This window comes from Polypterus senegalus, chromosome 12 (genome assembly GCF_016835505.1).
Source record: "Polypterus senegalus isolate Bchr_013 chromosome 12, ASM1683550v1, whole genome shotgun sequence".
Taxonomy (NCBI): Eukaryota; Metazoa; Chordata; class Cladistia; order Polypteriformes; family Polypteridae; genus Polypterus; species Polypterus senegalus.
Window position 1 is genome coordinate 77107397 of NC_053165.1, and position 15909 is coordinate 77123305.

The following is a 15909-nucleotide window of genomic DNA, read 5'->3' on the forward strand; positions in this document are numbered from 1 at the left end:
ATTCCTCTTCTGCCATCCAAGGGCGCCACCCGAACGAATCCTGTCTGGGAGCCTTTCGCTGCTCTTCCTTCAGACGGCCACAAGGCGGCGCTGCCCGATTTTAACATGGCGATCTGTAGTCCCACGCGTGACCGAGCAGTCGAGGAAGTGTGATGTTGAAACCCCTCGAAGAGGACGATCCGTGCGTGTTTGTGTGTGTGCGTCACGCGGGCGGGTCCGTTTCACGAGTGAGGGTGGCCCGCACCTGCATGTCGCCTCACCTCCCAGTGGCGTCTGAGTGTCCCACGAGAGCACGCGAGGAATGCGGCGCAGGAATGTGGTTCTTCTGCATACCTGCGCCGGGCTCGCGCACACGCACACGCACATACCTCTGCACACCTGACCCTGGTCAGAGGCCCCTGTCGGTCTCGCGCACACACAGACACACTCACCTGAGTCGGGAGTGGCGCACGCACACAAGGGCCGTGATTCACAAGCCTGCCGGGCACGCGCGTGGCCCTCGAGCTCTGTAGCCGCGAGCCTCTCCGCCACTCTCGTCCCCGGCGTGTCTCCGTGAAGTCGCCGGGCTCTCCAGTCGCATTGCTTGACTTTTTAAGGAGCGACAGTCTGACGGGCGGGCAGGCGGCCAGTTGGCCGGCCGGCCGGCCCTCCGTGTGTCGCCGCGATGTCGAGTTTCGGAGGGTCGCTCCTGTCCTCGTCTTCTTCCTCGGACGGCTTTCGTACGTCTGCCCCCTTCGCCGAGCCCCTCTCGGATAACGAATGGTTTTGGGGGGCCTCCTTGGCGCCGGCCGCCCCCGTTCTCCTGTCTCGGGACCTCCTGTGGATCTCCGGGCAGCTGAGGGAGGTCCAGAAGGCCATGGACGGCTGCAGGCAGCTCTTCTCGTCCGATGAAGGTAAGGAGGGTCTCGCCGTGCTCTGTTAGAAAGGCGCTATATGAGGCGTTTACTGGGGGGTGCATGGACCGGTGGCAGGTGGCACGGGTGAGTGGAGGAGGGCTCAGAGAGGAGTGCCAACTGAAAGCGGCCCTGTCACCCGTCGAGTGCCAGACCTGGGGCTTGCTACATTTTTGTGCCACCTGCAACGCAGTCGTTGGCAGCCCTGTGGATAAAAAAACGTGCTGGGAGTGATCACCATGATTAAAAAGTGATGCCAGCTGACTGGTGCCCATACACTTCCAGGTTCCTATACAGATACAGTGCTTGGCACTATTACTTCTGATGATTCCCGACCCAACTGGCATCATGGAGTGTTGCTTTTTTTTTAATTCCTTGTCTGCCACAGCTTGTGGCGTTTGATGCCAAAGCAGAGTTTAGGAAAAATGTAAAGGTGCCCTCCACTCAAAATCGATGAAGAAACTAAACAGGCAGCAACGTGAGGCATCTTTCTTTGTCACCCTGTGCCAACAACTCCTAGTTATCAGTATGCCCCCTCATACACATGGCACTTAGCCCCGATTGGCTGACTCCTCATTAAATGTCCACTGTTTTATGATGTAACATTAAAAGTCTCAAGCCCACCTAATTCAAGTCCGGCTGGTGGGGGCACAACCCTAGATTAGGTGCCAACCTCCTTGGTCACATGCCCATAAGGCTCATTTAGAGCCCCTCCCATCTCTGGGGGTCCATCAGGGATATCCCTAAATCGACACAGGGAGAACATGCAGACCCCACATGGGTTTTGAACCCGGGACACGGCATCACTGTGGGTGACAAGCAGGCGAAGTGACTCGATCAGGGTCACACAATGTGAGGACTTGAACCTGAGGCGCCACACTGCCCACCTAATTGGTATGCTAGATAGATCAACGTGAAAGGCGCTATACAATGTGAACTTGTGACCCTCCTGTTTCAGGGGATCACAGCCTGCCAGCAGTCCAGCTGAAGCTCCGCTTGCAGGAGATGATTGGCGCCCTTCACCCCCTCCTGCAGCGATACCCGGCTCTGAAGTCGGCAGCTGTGCGCCAGGCCCTGGTGGATCTGTGCAACTCCATTAATGGTAAGTGTGACCTTTTTTATTTGGACTATATAGCGCCTTGACTCCAGTTTTGGGAGACGACGTCTCACAGTTGGCATGCTTTGAATCACTTGGGTGGCGTAGGGCGTGCTTGTCCTCCTAGTTCAGTCCTGAGGCTCTTCAAGGTGACACCATCCCTCGGCCTTCTGGTTGTTGTCCTGCATCTTGACACGTTTGATATTGTCCAGCAAAAGTCCATTTGAGGGTCTCGTAGGCGGTGGGCTTCAGTGAGTTTAGGAGCCTTTCAGAGTGGCCCGTGAGACAAAACAAGAGCATGGCAGAGCCCCGGTCCCACTCCTTCATCCGTCAATGGTGGGCTCCAATGTATGGTGGTCTTGGACCACAATGGTCACTCCAGGCTGAAACCACGTGGCCATTAACCAAAGTCTGAGGGATCAAATTGACCAGAGAGCAGACCCTGGAAGTGACCTGGAGCAGAGTGTCCACTGGTGCCAATGGTGGGACTGAGGCTGCACAGGTCTTGTCCAGCGAGGCCCACTCGGTCAGGTCACCGTGCTCACCGTGTCCATTTGGTCCTAGCGCTGGGCTCATCCTGAGCACGATTCGTAGGTTTGCCCAGTCCGCTGCTCAGGAGGGTTTGTGTGTCTAAACATCACAGACTGGCATGTGTGCCTCTTGGGCATCGTTCTTGTGGACGCTGCTTGGCCCATTTTGTCTTTGTGGTCCAGCTGTCCACTTGGTCACTGCTCAGTTAGGGACTCGGTGGTCTTCCCGATTGCCCTTTTGGTCACCACGCCGTCCAGCTCCCTCACTGGGCAGTAGGTGAAGTCTGCTGGCCACTTGGGGCTCCCGTAGATGCCCGAGGGTTAGGGTCCCTCCAGGGTCCCTCCCTCCCCTTTGTTTTGCTTGTCTGTTGCAGTTGTGGCTCCCCCTGGTGGCTGTGCTGCGCCATCCCAGGGGCTCTGCTCTGTTGGCGGTCCGAGTGACCCTGTGCACCGGGTGGCTCGAGACGCCACGGTGGGCCAGGAGACAGCAGTGGGGGCCCCAGAGGTGCTGCCGCTGCCGACGCCATCTTGTGCCGTGGCAGGCGCCGTGCGGGGGGTGCCGCCCCTTCCTTCAGACCTCAAGCAACAGGAAGAAGCGGTTTGGCTGTCGGCTCGCAACTTCCAACCTGCTTGTGCTCTCGGCAGAGCGGAGGAGCCGTCGTCACGCGGGCAAATCGATGAGCGCGCCAGGGAGCAGGTAGTCGGGGTGGCCGGTGGGGACCTGCAGTGAGGTGACACACTGGGGCCCAGACATGGGGGACTCGAGGAGCACAGGTGAGTCACACGTCAAGATGGAGGCCCGTGCCCGCCGTCGGCTTCTCGCTCGTCTTTTTTTATTTTATGTTCTTTCTGTGGGCTTTTGAAGCAACAAGGAAATGAGAACAAAAACGACGAGACGCGGCGCCCATCCTCAGTCGGGGGGAGCCGCATATAGCGCCTTTCACAGTCAAAGCTCACGCGTGGCCTGGCTGGCACAACACCCCATATGTGGGCACCACCCCGGCCGGGCACAACTGCTGCAACAGCTTCGGGACGGAGGAGGCAGGGCCACTCTGAGGGGCTTGGGTGGGGGAGTGGGGGTTGGAGGTCTCCCAGCGGCGTCACCACAAAAAGTGGAAGTGAGGCGTCGGGTACAAGCGGGCACTCGGGTGAGGAGACAGAGCGGCATGGCGTAGTTGGCAGGATCTGAGATTCTGAGTATGGAGGCGGAGTTACTCCAAACATGCCACCATGTGGAGAGCCTCTGACATGTTGGTCACAGTGTGGGGCACCCAATACCAATGTGCCCCCCCCCACCCAACCTGTGTGGCAGCATCCCCTTAGCTGTGAGGAATGGCTCAAGTGACTTGGGTTGCCATGCAGAGAGGCCTGGGCTTGGGTACTTCATTTGGACTAAAACCAGGTGGCTCTGGGGGGCATTCCACAGATGGCAGGGAGTCGGCAGGCATGGGAGTGCCACGTTCAGTCTATTTGAAGGGCCCCTGCCCAGGTGGTGTTTGATGGGCAGACGGCACTTCAGCGGTCATCACACCGGTTCAGTGGCCTCATGTGACTCGTGAGCTGGCAGCACTTGAAAATGAAGAACGAACCCGGGTTCAAGGTAGACGTTCACCGCCCCTTCCCCGGTCCCTCGCCTCTCCAGTGCCATCCCAACGCCCTGTAGCCTTGGGTGCCCACAGGTGTCCTCATGAAGATGGGGGTAGCAGTTGGTCGTCATCTTTTCAGCACTGCATGTGACGTCACGGGAAGCAGGATGTGGTCGACCTAAATTAAGGTGACAGCACGTTGAGAAATGAAAAAAAGAGCGAAAGCAGCAACGGCAGGGAGAAGAGCGGGTGGGCGGCCAGTCAGTGAAAAAAAACACAGTCAGGCTGGCAATGGCCACCTCCTGTGCCACTCGCCTTGTCCGGTGCAGGAAGGCTGCCTATTGGCTGCCTGTCTCTGTCTTTGCTGCCCACTGATCCCCCCCACACTGCCCTGGACACTAAGGGTGAGGCCAGTAAGTTGGGTAGGACTAGTGCCCAGTGCAGTGCCAGTCTGCCTTAAATGTGCCATATAGATGACCTGCTCATCAGTGTATCCCACTGCCACCTTTGGGGCCATGGAAGTGACCAGGAGGTGTCACTAGTCCACACATTCTTAGGATGGCAGCTGTCTGGGCTGAAGCACTGGTGAAGAAAGAGGCCATGCCAGGATGACGGTGTGTGTGGGCACAGGGTCCGAGTCTCCTTTCTGACAGTGATGGCATTCTCCCAGTGTGGGAATCGGCTGTAATGAAATGGCTACATGGGTGGCTGGAGTGTGTTGGGCATCATGCCAGAGTCATGCATCCTACCTGTTGTCAGGATGCCACCTGCTTCATCTTGCAGTTCTCTCTGTCCCTGTGATCAGGGTACTCTACACGGGCACATCCAGATCTGGCTGTTGAGTTAAAGTCACTTCTTTTATTTGTAACTTGGGCCCATGGTGCCCATGTGAGTATGTGGCATAGAGGTGGTGGCAAGGGGCAGAATGACAGTGGCTGCTGTATTAATCAACATCACAGAGGAGGATAGGTGGCGGGTATCCATGCCCTCCAGGTCGTCCTTTCTAGTCACTGTGGTGAAAGGCACTATATGACCCTCCCTGCCCACTCATTCTTTAGGGTCACGGGAGGTCAATGCCACCCCAGCTCAGGGCCCCCTCACTTACCCACCCTAAGGGCCACTGCCACGTCAGCTGCTGTCCCCGTCATCGACTCAAATGCAGAAGTCCACAGAAGTTTCCCCTTCTGCACCGGATGTGCTCGGTGGTGATGCGCCCGCGCCAACTTCCCTCCGCTCAAGAGGCGTCTGCTGACCAGGGGACTGGGTGGGGGTGGTGTTGGGGAAGCGGAGTGTCACCGTGACAAACACACGTGAGTGTGTGTGTGTGTCAAACACCGACGTGCCACCTGCCAACACTTTCTGTGTGCCAGTGCATACCAGTGTGTGCCAGCCGGGCTGAGTGCCTCTCCTTGTGTCGCTTGTAGAAATGAACTGTGAAGACGTCAGGAAGGAGAACAAGCGCTACAGCGAAATCCTGCGGGAGTTTGACGCCTTCGAGATCTCCATCGCCAACACGTGAGTACCCCGAGCCGCCACAGTGCCCCCTGCGGGTCATGCCTGCTCTCCAGGCAGGGGCGGGGGGTTGGGGTTGTTAATGAAAGGAATGTAAAAACAGCTGGTGCAGCGAGAGTGTGTGTGTGTGTGGGGGCTCACCATGGGGTCTCCTTCACTGGCACTGCCAGACTCAAGCCCCACCAACCCCTTACTCTGTCATCACTCTGCATCTGTTTTATGTGCTACTTGGTTGGCATCACTTGCTCTGTGCCCTTTTGTCTCCTGAAGTACGGTGGAGACCCTCCTCGGTGACCCCGACACACACTCCATCTGCACGACGGTCTCTGAGGACACAACTGAAGTGGACGAGTTGACGGTAAGGGTGCCAGGACTGTGCCACTGTGCTGTGTGTCTTATTCAGAGACTGTGCCCTCTCAGTGTCACTGGCTCTTTTGTGCCCCCTACAGGCAGAGGATGGTTTCCTCACGGAGGAGCGGCCGGACTTGGAAGAGCCGAGCGTCATGACAGGTAAGTGGTGAGTGGGCATGGTCAGTGAGTGCCCACCGTCGAGTTATCAACAACCTTAAATTCCTAATAGTGGGCGATGACTCCGTGTTAGCAGCAGCCATCACTATCTGATGTGAAGTGCGGGTAAAATGCCAGTCTTTACTGTGTGACTTTCATAGTTTTAAAGGGGCTTCAGTGCCAGTGGATGATGAGTGGGCACTCACTATTGGTGGGATGAGATGAGTAACTTTTAGCTGGCGTGTGAAATGACTGTCTGCATTGGTGACTCTGTGGCACAGTAGCTGGACTGAGGTTGTGCCCACCCAAGCCCCTTCAATGTCTGAGTAAGATGAGAGAGGCCACAGTTGGGGGAGCACATGTTGATGGCATGGCAGACGGGTGGGCAGGCAGGCAGTTGGCACCTGAGCTCCTCCAGTGCCTGGCCTCAGCGGGGTCGCCTGCTCAGACTTTCATTGTTCATCCCTTCTTCTTCTTCTTCTTCTTCCTCCTCTGACCTCTAATGCCCGCTGTCGCAGCGAGTTCAGCGAGGCTAATCCAGCTCACCACGTCAAAGCCTGAAGGCGGGTGGCAGGGGATCAGCAGGAAAGTCGGGCAACGAACAGCGGAGCAGGAAAGTGGCAGGCAATTCATGGCGCAAGACTCGGGTCCAACTGGGCTACACCTGTCAGCCTGGTGCCACCAATGAGGACCTCCCACCTCTGATAACAGGGACGCTGGCATTGAGTTATTCACGCTTTCTGTAGGACTCAACACGCAGAATGTGCCGGTCATGAAGGTCTACACGATTCAACAGGTGCCATGCTCTCCCGTCACCCATGTGTCTGGTCTTTCAGTGCAGGAAGCCGATGCCAGCCTACTGCGGAGCGATGGTGGCGTAGAGCTGGCCCTCCAGTACTCCAAGATGTGGTGCAAGTATGCCAAGGAGCTGCTGACCTGGATGGAGAAGAGGCTCACTCTCGGTGAGTGCCCACGAGAGGGTGCTGAGGTGGGCAAGCACAGCTGGAGCTCATTGAGGCTCGGTTTATGAAACTGAAGGTGGCATGGGTTCGGGATCTTTTGGAGAGGTTTTGGCGAGTATACCCGCTGTGCCCATCTGCCAGCCTGTGTCATGGTGTCTTCTCTTGTTTAAATGCAGAGATGGAGTTTGCTAAGAACATCGTGAAGACGGCCGAGTCGGCGAGGTCAGCGGTCACCCAGCAGGTCAGTGGGGCACCTTGATTCTTAGAAATGGGTACAGGTTGGCAAGGTCAGCAGTGGGTAAAAACAAAGCAGAGTTAGCTGAGGACTTATAGCGCCTTTCTGTAGGGCAGGGGGCCTTTTAAAAAATGGATGGGGGGGACGGGGGGCACGTGCTGCTCTCAACCTTAAGAGGACTAAAGTCCGCTGTGCAGGGTGAAGCCTTGGATTTGAACCCGAGACCACCTGCCTCACCCTTTCTTGTCACCTCAGCCGCTCTGCTCCTTGTGTGGCCCTTGGGTCATTTATGTGGGTGACCTCCGGGACAGTGAGGGACACAGCGAGGCCCACCCACCGCTGGACGGCCACTGGAGACACGTGACTCGATGAGTGGGTGTGCGTGAGTGAGTGTGTGACACACACACAGCCTCTGCCAGTGACCACCCTGATGGCATGCAGATGCTGTGACGCCATCTCCTGCTGGCCTGGCCATCTGATTCACATGTCCTCTCTGTTTGTCCCTCCAGGATTTTATGCCCCTCCAGTTCATCTACACCCTGGCACTGGACCACGATGTGAAGTGTGGCACCACAGTGCGTGACACGGGTGAGATTATCCAGCAGCGCTGCATCCAGGTGAGTGCCCATCTCCTCCTCCTCCCCCTCCTGGTGTGCCTTGTGGTCTACACAGTGTGGCTTTGTCATCCCCTGGTGGTCACCATCCATCCCTGCACTCTCCTGACACCAAAGGACACTGATGAGCTGCACCCATGGTTGTCTGATGCCCACCTGCTTGCCCTCCGTCAGACATATGAAGTTCATGTGTCTGCAGGGCATCTAAATGATGGGCAAAGTGGAACTGGCAAATTATACCCTGCCAGCCATCTACATGAACTGTCCACTCTGCACTTCTCTTGTCCAATGACATCGGAGGACAGTAGTGGGCAGCTTCATTCAAAGTGAGGCACCAGAGGGCACCACTGGGCACTTGATGACAGCTGTTCGCTGTGAAAGGTGCACGTTGAAGGACCCCATGTGACTGTGCTGACTGGCATTCTCTTCTGCCCTCTCAGGCTCTTTCTGCCAAGAAGAATGAGATTGACAAGTGGAGGCGCGAGTTCAAGGAGCAGTGGAGCCGTGAGCAGAAGAAAATGGTGAGACCTAGAGGGCACTGCTGAGGCTGGCATAGACTGGCCCACAACAGCTGCAGTTGGGAGATTGCCTGGCACCTGTCAATGACCCCTGCTGCCCTTACGTCTCTTGGTTTTTCTCCCCCTCCTCAGAGTGATGCCATCTCTTCCTTGAAGAAAGCCCAGCATCACTACATCCAACGCTGCGAAGACCTGGAGAAGGCACGTGCCCTCAGCACGCGGGCAGAGGAGGAGCTGTCCAGTGGGCCAGGGGGCATGTCCAGTGGCAGCGCCACCAAAACCCTGGAGAAGAGACGGCGGTCTCGGGATGAGGCCCAGACCAAGGTCAGCTGGTCAAATAGCACCATGCTATGCCAGGGCTATACCCATGCACCACTCGAGTGGGGGAGGGAGGCAATTTGACACTTGATGCCCAAGGAAGTGATGCCACCAGGAGGCAGTTCTCCTAAAACAAAATGAGCAGGTCTGAGTTTGAGGGCATGGGCACCGAGGGTGGGTCTGACAAGTTATCAGGCTGTGGTAATGTGTGCCAGGAAAGGCGCTATATACAGCACATGACAGCTGTAAGGTGGCTGTGACTAAACATGTGCCACCACTCGCCAGTGTGGCACATTGTCTGGCTTGTCTACGTGACAAGTGGCAGGGTGAACTCCTCTGCTGGCTTGAAGTGCCACCTTAAATGGGCAGAACAGGACAAGGAGAACCAGCTGCACTCCAGGGAGGTCTATTGGCGCTAAGTGGGGTTTCGGGAGTGGGGAGATCCTTCTTCCTAGAGGGGTTGGTGGTCCCCCCAGGTTGGTGAGCCAGTTGGTGGTCATTAATGTACTAAGAACACCTAGCACTGGGTTCAAAGGTCAGATGAAAGGGGGGGGGGTGTCATTTGAGAGAGCTGGTGTGACTGACCATCGTATGAAATTGATTCCCAAATTGTGCCCACCAATCAATGAGGTGACCAATTGGAGCGCCAGTCACCTCCGTTTATAATTCAGCAGAACAGTGATGCCAGCTGCCTGTTGGGCAGGGGAGCTGCTTTGTCACTGGTACCCATTTGGGTTCAATGAGCACATGTGTCTGACCCCCCCAGGCGCAGGAGGCCGAAGCCAACTACCGGGCATGTGTCAGCGAGGCCAACAGCCGCCAGCAGGACCTCGAGAAGGTGAAGGAGAAGATCGTCGTCCACCTGCGCAAGCTCATCTTCCAAGGGGACACCGTTCTCAAGGAGGTGGGTGTCACACGTGTGCCAGTGGCAGTCCATGCACAGTCACTGTGGAGGGCTCTGGATGGCAGACAGCTGGGCACCCTCGGGTTGTCTGTGCACACCGCTTGAGGGGCTCCCGTGCCCGCTGTGCCTTGTCTTCTCTGCAGGTCTCGGTGAACCTCTTCCACTATCAGCGGCAGCAGACGGAGCCCGTGCCGGTGGGCTTCCAGAACCTGGGGGTCACCTGCCGGCCCTACGAGTCCGGGGAGCACTACCTGCGCTTCATCGAGCACAAGCGGCGCCGGCAGACTCGGCCCACTGCCTTCAGCTTCCGGGAGTTTGTGCCACACGGCAAGAGGTGAGTGCCAGACTGCAGTGCTGATGTGTGACCATCCTGGCAGTGGGCACTGGCTGCCAGTCTGGGCTAGAGCAGCAGCATCTGTTCATCAAGTGCTCATCAATGGTGTTTCATGGGAGACGTGGCCCTCTCTGTGAAAGGCGCTATATGAGGTGAGCAGTTTACAGCAAATGCCCAGCAGTGTCTCACCTGTGAAAGGAGCCATACAGACTGTCACTGTCCCCATCTGAGACACAAGCATCAGATGAGCAGGTGACAACTGGATGGACAGACTGCCTGCACAGTTGCCCAGCTGGCCCAACACACACATGTTGAGGTCACATCAGGTGCCTTAGTTGTCACTTCACTTGCCTCTCGTGTGTCTGCAGGTCACCTGCCACTGGCCACCGAAAGGACAGCAACCAGAATTCTGCCAGTGCCATCATGGACATGTACCCACTGCCCGATGAGCAGCTAGAAAAGCAGTCATCCAGTGGCAATGAGATTGGTAAGTCCTCCTGCTTGTTGGGGTCTCATCTGGGGTCCTGGCAGAGTCTGCAGCATCGGCCCGTGGAGCTGATGGGGTTTGGGAGGATGAGGAGGAGCTGAGAACATCCAATCGCGAGTTCTCGGCCTGAGTGGTGCCACCTGCCTGCCTGGCGAGCTCGTCGAGTGCACGTCGTCCCTGACGTTTAGGTGGTCTCTTGCTCCCTCTGGCCTTGGCTTCTTGTGTGTGCCCAGATTTGGGGACGGGGGCTCTCTGGGAGATTTGTGACCCCGCAGTTGTGCTGTCGTGTCCCACACTGTCTCATTTATGAGCAGCTCACCTTGAGCATCCTATGTGGCGATGGTTGCGATGTCCATAAAATAATGAGAGCTAGATGTGTAGGTGGCCCTCTGTGCCCACTATCGGCCCTACCCTCTCTAATTTGTAGGTGGTAGAAGTGGCAGCACAGGCTACTGAGCTGGCTTTGGTGACCGTGACAGTGTTGGGGGCAGCTCTGATTCACCTGTGTCCAGTCCAGGTGAGTCTGATGAGGCACCCCCACAATATTATCAAGACAAATGCAGACTCCGGTGGGAAACGGTGGCACACGAGAGAGTGTAGGGTCAGCCCATGAATGACGTCCTGGAGGGGTCACAGTCACTTATCTGCCTAATCGTCCACCCTTCCTCATCACAGCTCATCAGGTCCGCAAACTGGAGAAGGCGCCCTCTACTGGCACCATGTCATCGGAGGACTTGGATGACAAGGAGCTGGGAGTGCCCAGTGAAGCAGGTGAGCTGGCAGGCAGGTGAGGGCAGCTGCTGCCCTCAGTGGGTGAGCCCAGTAATTTATTCTTTAATCTTCCCAGACCCCAGTGACATGACCGGTGACAATAAGCTGAAAAACATCGTGGTGTCCCGGGCGGCACAGACCCACCGGCTGAGGAAGATGAAGGGCAAGGTTGGACGATGCCGGCAGTGTGACAACTACATCCTGGTGAATGGCATCGAGTGTGAAGAGGTGAGACTGCACTGGCATGGGCATCTCAGTGCCAGGGGTTGGTAGAGTTCTGCAGAGGTGTGAGGCAGTATCATTAAAATGAGTGTGGCATTCCAGGGGCATGAAGTGGGAGTATGGCAGGTGTGAGGAGTTGATGTGGTGCCAGTTGGCACTGGGGCATTCCAGGTGTAGAGCATGAAAAGGCAAAGCAGCCCTGAGAAGAATGGGCCAGTGCCAGAGGGTGGAGCATTGGGAGGCACAGGTGGTATTGCGAATTGTGAATGGGTGTGACATTGTGTGGACAGCGATGTGATGAAATGTCACCTGTAAGTCGCCATCTGTTTAGGTGTGAAGTGCCCACTCTCATTTCATAGCGCCCCCTTCTGTCATTGACCCACAGTGCAACGGTGCCTTCCATCGCAAGTGTTTGGAGTTCTGCCAGCATGAGTGTGAGCAACCAAAGCTGGGCACTGTCTTTGGGGTAGACTTTGCCCAGGTGCCCAGGGAGCACCCAGAGGAAGTGCCCTTCGTAATCCAGCAGTGCACACGAGAAATTGAGCAGCGGGCATTGGAGGTGCAGGTGAGTGCTGGCATTAAATGGGCAACAACAGGGTAGTGGGGTTTACTGGACAACCTGCTAACAGTCTACCTTCTATTTTCAGGGTGTGTACCGAATTAGTGGTTCCAAGCAGCGGGTACAGAAACTGTGCCAGGCCTTTGACAGCCAGCTGGAAGACGTGGACCTGTCGGAGCATTCGCCACACGACATCACCAATGTGATCAAGTACTTCTTGAAAGAGGTGAGGGACCACTGTCCATGCGGGCACAGCCAGGTGATGCCCATCTCACTCCTGCCATGTTTATGGTTCCCCGCAGCTGCCCGAACCAATTGTGGTCTTCCGGCTCTACAACAACTTCATGGCTCTAGGCAGGGATGTCCAGAGGGTGGTGGACAAGGAGCAGGGGACGAATCTGAGTGTGGAGTCACTTGTGCAAACTGCCCAGGCGCTGCTGAGCCGGCTACCTGTGGCCAACTACTACACGCTGCGGCACCTGGTCATCCACCTTCACAGGTAACGTGGGCGTCCCAAGTGTAGCCACAGGCGACGTGCCTGCTGGTGCCAGTCAGCCCTCAACCTGTCTCTGTCCCTGCAGAGTGGCGGAGCAGTACGAGGAGAACAAAATGTCTCCTGGAAATCTTGGCATCATCTTTGGGCCGACACTGATGCGACCATTGGTGGAGGGTGACATCTCCATGATGGCGCTGCTGGACACCAGCTACCAGGCCCTGCTGGTTGAGTTCTTCATCCTACATTGTCGGGACATCTTTGGAGTGGAGGAAGTGGGTGACGCCAAGAAAGACAGGGGAACGCTGCTGGAGGAGTCTGCTGAGAGGCTGGCATCCACAGAGGTAGAGTGCCACGCTGGGCTGTTTGATGAGGGTGTGGATCATGGCATCCAGTTGGCAAACGCAATGAAAAATTCTTCTGGTGGCACAGGTCAGCACACAGAGAGTTGGATGTGGAGATGGCATGGCATGAGCCAGTGGTGGCATTACACATGGTGCTCTGTTGTGCCAAAGTGTCACTCAGACTGGCACACGCCGGCAGTGTTCACCACATGCTGGAACTTGGGTCACCCACAGCTTTGCATGCTTGAGAGTGACATGCTTAGATGGCTCAGGGGGCTGAGCTGGGCATCTCGGGGGCAGTGTGAAGCAGGTGTTGGCTCATCAAAGCTGGCACCGAAGGTCTGCTTTAATGTGGATGGGTATAAAAGTGGGCATTGAGTCATTCCAGTTCACAACCCATGCCATGCCATGCCTTGCCATTCCCTTTGTGTGTGACCCTGCGCTGGTTTGGCTTGCTTGTCTGGCATCTGCTCACTTCTCCTGCGCCCCCTTGCGGTGCTCGTTCCCAATTCATTCATTGCACAGTGCCAGCTGGCAGAGTGGCCCTCGCTGACCGCCGTGTGTCTCTTGGTTTCAGAGCCTGACGTTGAAGCGAGACTCGAGTGAGGGCTACCTGTCTGACAAGTCGTCTTCCAACGAGGCGGTGGATGAGCTCAGTGTGGACGGCGGTGGCCATGGCGCAGGTACGGGGGGCCATGTGGGTAGCGGGCGCTCTCGACACTCCTCCTGATTCATTTCCTTCTTTGCTTCGCTCCGCTGTTTCTGATCCATTGGCTGCGAATTCCCACCGGGGTCGGTGCCACGTCCGAGCTGTCGGTGTACTGACCGGTGCCCTTGAACCCGTGCTCACTCGTGCCCTCTCTCTCTCTGTCATTCCCTGTAGCTGTCCACACACTTGTGAGTCGCGGCTCGGGATGCGGGGACACGGATGAGCCGGACTCGTTGGGGGGCTCTCAGAGCCGCGCCCACTTCAGCCGACAGCCCATCAAGCCGCAGAAGCAGCCGGTCCTCAAGAGCAAACCGGTCATCCTGAAGGTGGCCTCCCTGCCTCGCATCGTCTCCTCTGAAATGTGCAGCGATGAGCCCGAAGTCCGACCGAGGACGGGCAGTGGGGACAGCAGCCGGAGCTCCTCTCCAGAGCCGGGCACCCTGCGTCGCTCGGGTGGCACCTACAACCGTCAGCGGCAGCGCTTCGAGATGACGCAGGAGACGGCGCGACTCATCTCCAAGGCGACGGGACACACGGACTCCTGCAGCGGGCCAAATGCCACAGCCACGGGGCGGGTGGAGGATGGCGAGCCCCCCAGCCAGAAAGAGGGCAATGAATCGAATAACAACAGCAATGGCCCACTGGACACGGGTAGCGTCACCCACGTTCGGAGCAACGGCGGGCGGCGAGACTTGGGTGAGGTGCGCACGGTGGAGCAGATGCTGTCCGGACTACAGCTGCGCCGTGGCCAGCAGGAGGCGCCGGAGGGCAAAGTCTACTTTGTGTAAGTTTTGTATGCTGTGAGCGCCCCCTAGAGGGGCAGGACTCTTCAGTGGTGGACCATTTTTATTATTTGTAAAAAGAGGACATTTTCTTAATAAACTAAACGTGAACTGGACGATGGCTTGTGTCATTTGCAGAGAGCGTGGCCAGCTGAGGGGCATCAAAGGTGCTGGCATTAAGGGCATGGGACATAAGGTGCCATAAGTAAGAGTGCCTCTTTTGCCCTCTCACCCTGCCTTAGGATTGCTCTTTTTGGCCTTGCCCTGTGCCCCTTTGGCCTTGCATTCTCTGACCACCTTAGTGCCCACCTTTAATTGGTTCATCTCAATGGGGGTAGGGGGGGGGGCGCAAGAGTGACTGGTTTAGAACTCTGAAGATGGAGTCATGCAGACGTGGGCACCACTGTTAGATTCGGCTAATATGAAATCACCCCACCAATGGGGGGGTGCCCTACTACAGCATGAGCCCACAGTGATGAGTGGCAGGTCACACAAATCTCAAAATGGCAACACATTGTGAAAGTAGGGCAGCTGGCGGGCAGCCTGCTGGCGGTGCCCATTAATAACCCGGTGCATCCAGTCTGGAGCACACGGACTTGGGTGGGTAAGGCCAAACCTCCAGCCAATGGGATGAGTGAAGCTCCCCTTGACCAATCCGAGCATGCTGACAACGTGGACTTACCCTGAGGGAGGGGCCTGTGAAGATGGGGGCACCGATGCCGGAGTTTTGTGCAGTGTGCCCAGCGTCTGGCTGGTAACCTGCGGGCCGATTCGCCCCGTCGCACACGGAGGCAGGGAATGCAGCCGCCGGGGAGGATCGGCCCGTTCCAGGCCGCATTCCCATGGCTTCCCTACAATTGATTCATTAGTGGTTTCCAACCCAGCATTCCAGCAGTCTGAAGCGGAGACGACATGGAATTTTCCTTCGCAGGACAAGAGGGCCATTGTTGAGCAGGACCGTCCAGATGGCCGCTGTTGGCTCAATCGCCTGCTGGGAAGCTTTCAGGACACGTGGAGCAGGCAGGCTTGGCGTGAAATTCCCAGCTGCTTCTTATTAATAGTGGGCATCCGGGCAAAGAGGCAGCAGAGACACTCTGGAAATGAGAAATTTTGGCATCCAATGGGCAGGTGAAGCCTGGACGCCATCCTGGACAAATATGTAATTAAAAAAAAAAAAAAAAAAAAAAGAAAAGTGGGCAGCAGAATAGTGTAAGGCGCTATATACTCTCTCACACACACACACGAGACCCGTCTGCCAGCTTCTCCTTATGGTGAAGCCTGTGCCTGAAGAAAAACAGAAACTTAAGAAGACAGACGTCGAGGGGCACCAGTGCCCGGCTCCATAGGGGTCCTGTCCAGCCTCCCAGCCAGGGAGTGCCACTACACAAAAAGACCACCAGGGGGAGCAGGCAGGGAGTGTGTGCAGCAGACAGATGGCAGAGGCTGGTCAAACTGTGCCCTTTAAGAGGTGCCCGGAGGCTCAGCCTGCCTTTTATATAGTGCCTTTCAGTGCTGCTAATGTTTGTTTCTGTA

At 56.7% G+C, this 15909-nt stretch overlaps 1 protein-coding gene across 2 annotated transcripts; it reads left to right on the top strand.

Moving 5' to 3' along the window:
• Positions 1–546: 546 nt before the first annotated feature.
• Positions 547–14492, top strand: LOC120541095 (GEM interacting protein). 2 transcript variants are annotated; one of them, XM_039772397.1, is made up of 21 exons: positions 547–893; positions 1852–1995; positions 5530–5620; positions 5888–5975; positions 6067–6127; positions 6961–7086; positions 7263–7327; positions 7831–7938; positions 8376–8456; positions 8586–8777; positions 9538–9675; positions 9819–10009; positions 10378–10496; positions 11172–11267; positions 11344–11495; positions 11875–12054; positions 12137–12274; positions 12351–12547; positions 12630–12885; positions 13463–13568; positions 13769–14492. In XM_039772397.1, the coding sequence occupies exons 1-21, from the start codon at positions 665–667 to the stop codon at positions 14380–14382; spliced, it is 3372 nt and encodes a 1123-aa protein (XP_039628331.1). In that variant the 5' UTR covers positions 547–664; the 3' UTR covers positions 14383–14492. The 2 variants fall into 2 exon arrangements, with proteins under 2 accessions (XP_039628331.1, XP_039628332.1); XM_039772398.1 differs by lacking the exons at positions 547–893; positions 1852–1995 and adding an exon at positions 3106–3293.
• Positions 14493–15909: the final 1417 nt, after the last annotated feature.

Bases quoted from the DNA above. Each gene is read 5' to 3' on its own strand.
- LOC120541095 (XM_039772397.1), top strand. From the start codon at position 665: ATGTCGAGTTTCGGAGGGTCGCTCCTGTCCTCGTCTTCTTCCTCGGAC. The intron at 6,128-6,960 runs GTAAGTGGTGAG...CTGGTCTTTCAG, and splicing joins AGAGCCGAGCGTCATGACAG to TGCAGGAAGCCGATGCCAGC. The intron at 10,010-10,377 runs GTGAGTGCCAGA...GTGTGTCTGCAG, and splicing joins TTTGTGCCACACGGCAAGAG to GTCACCTGCCACTGGCCACC.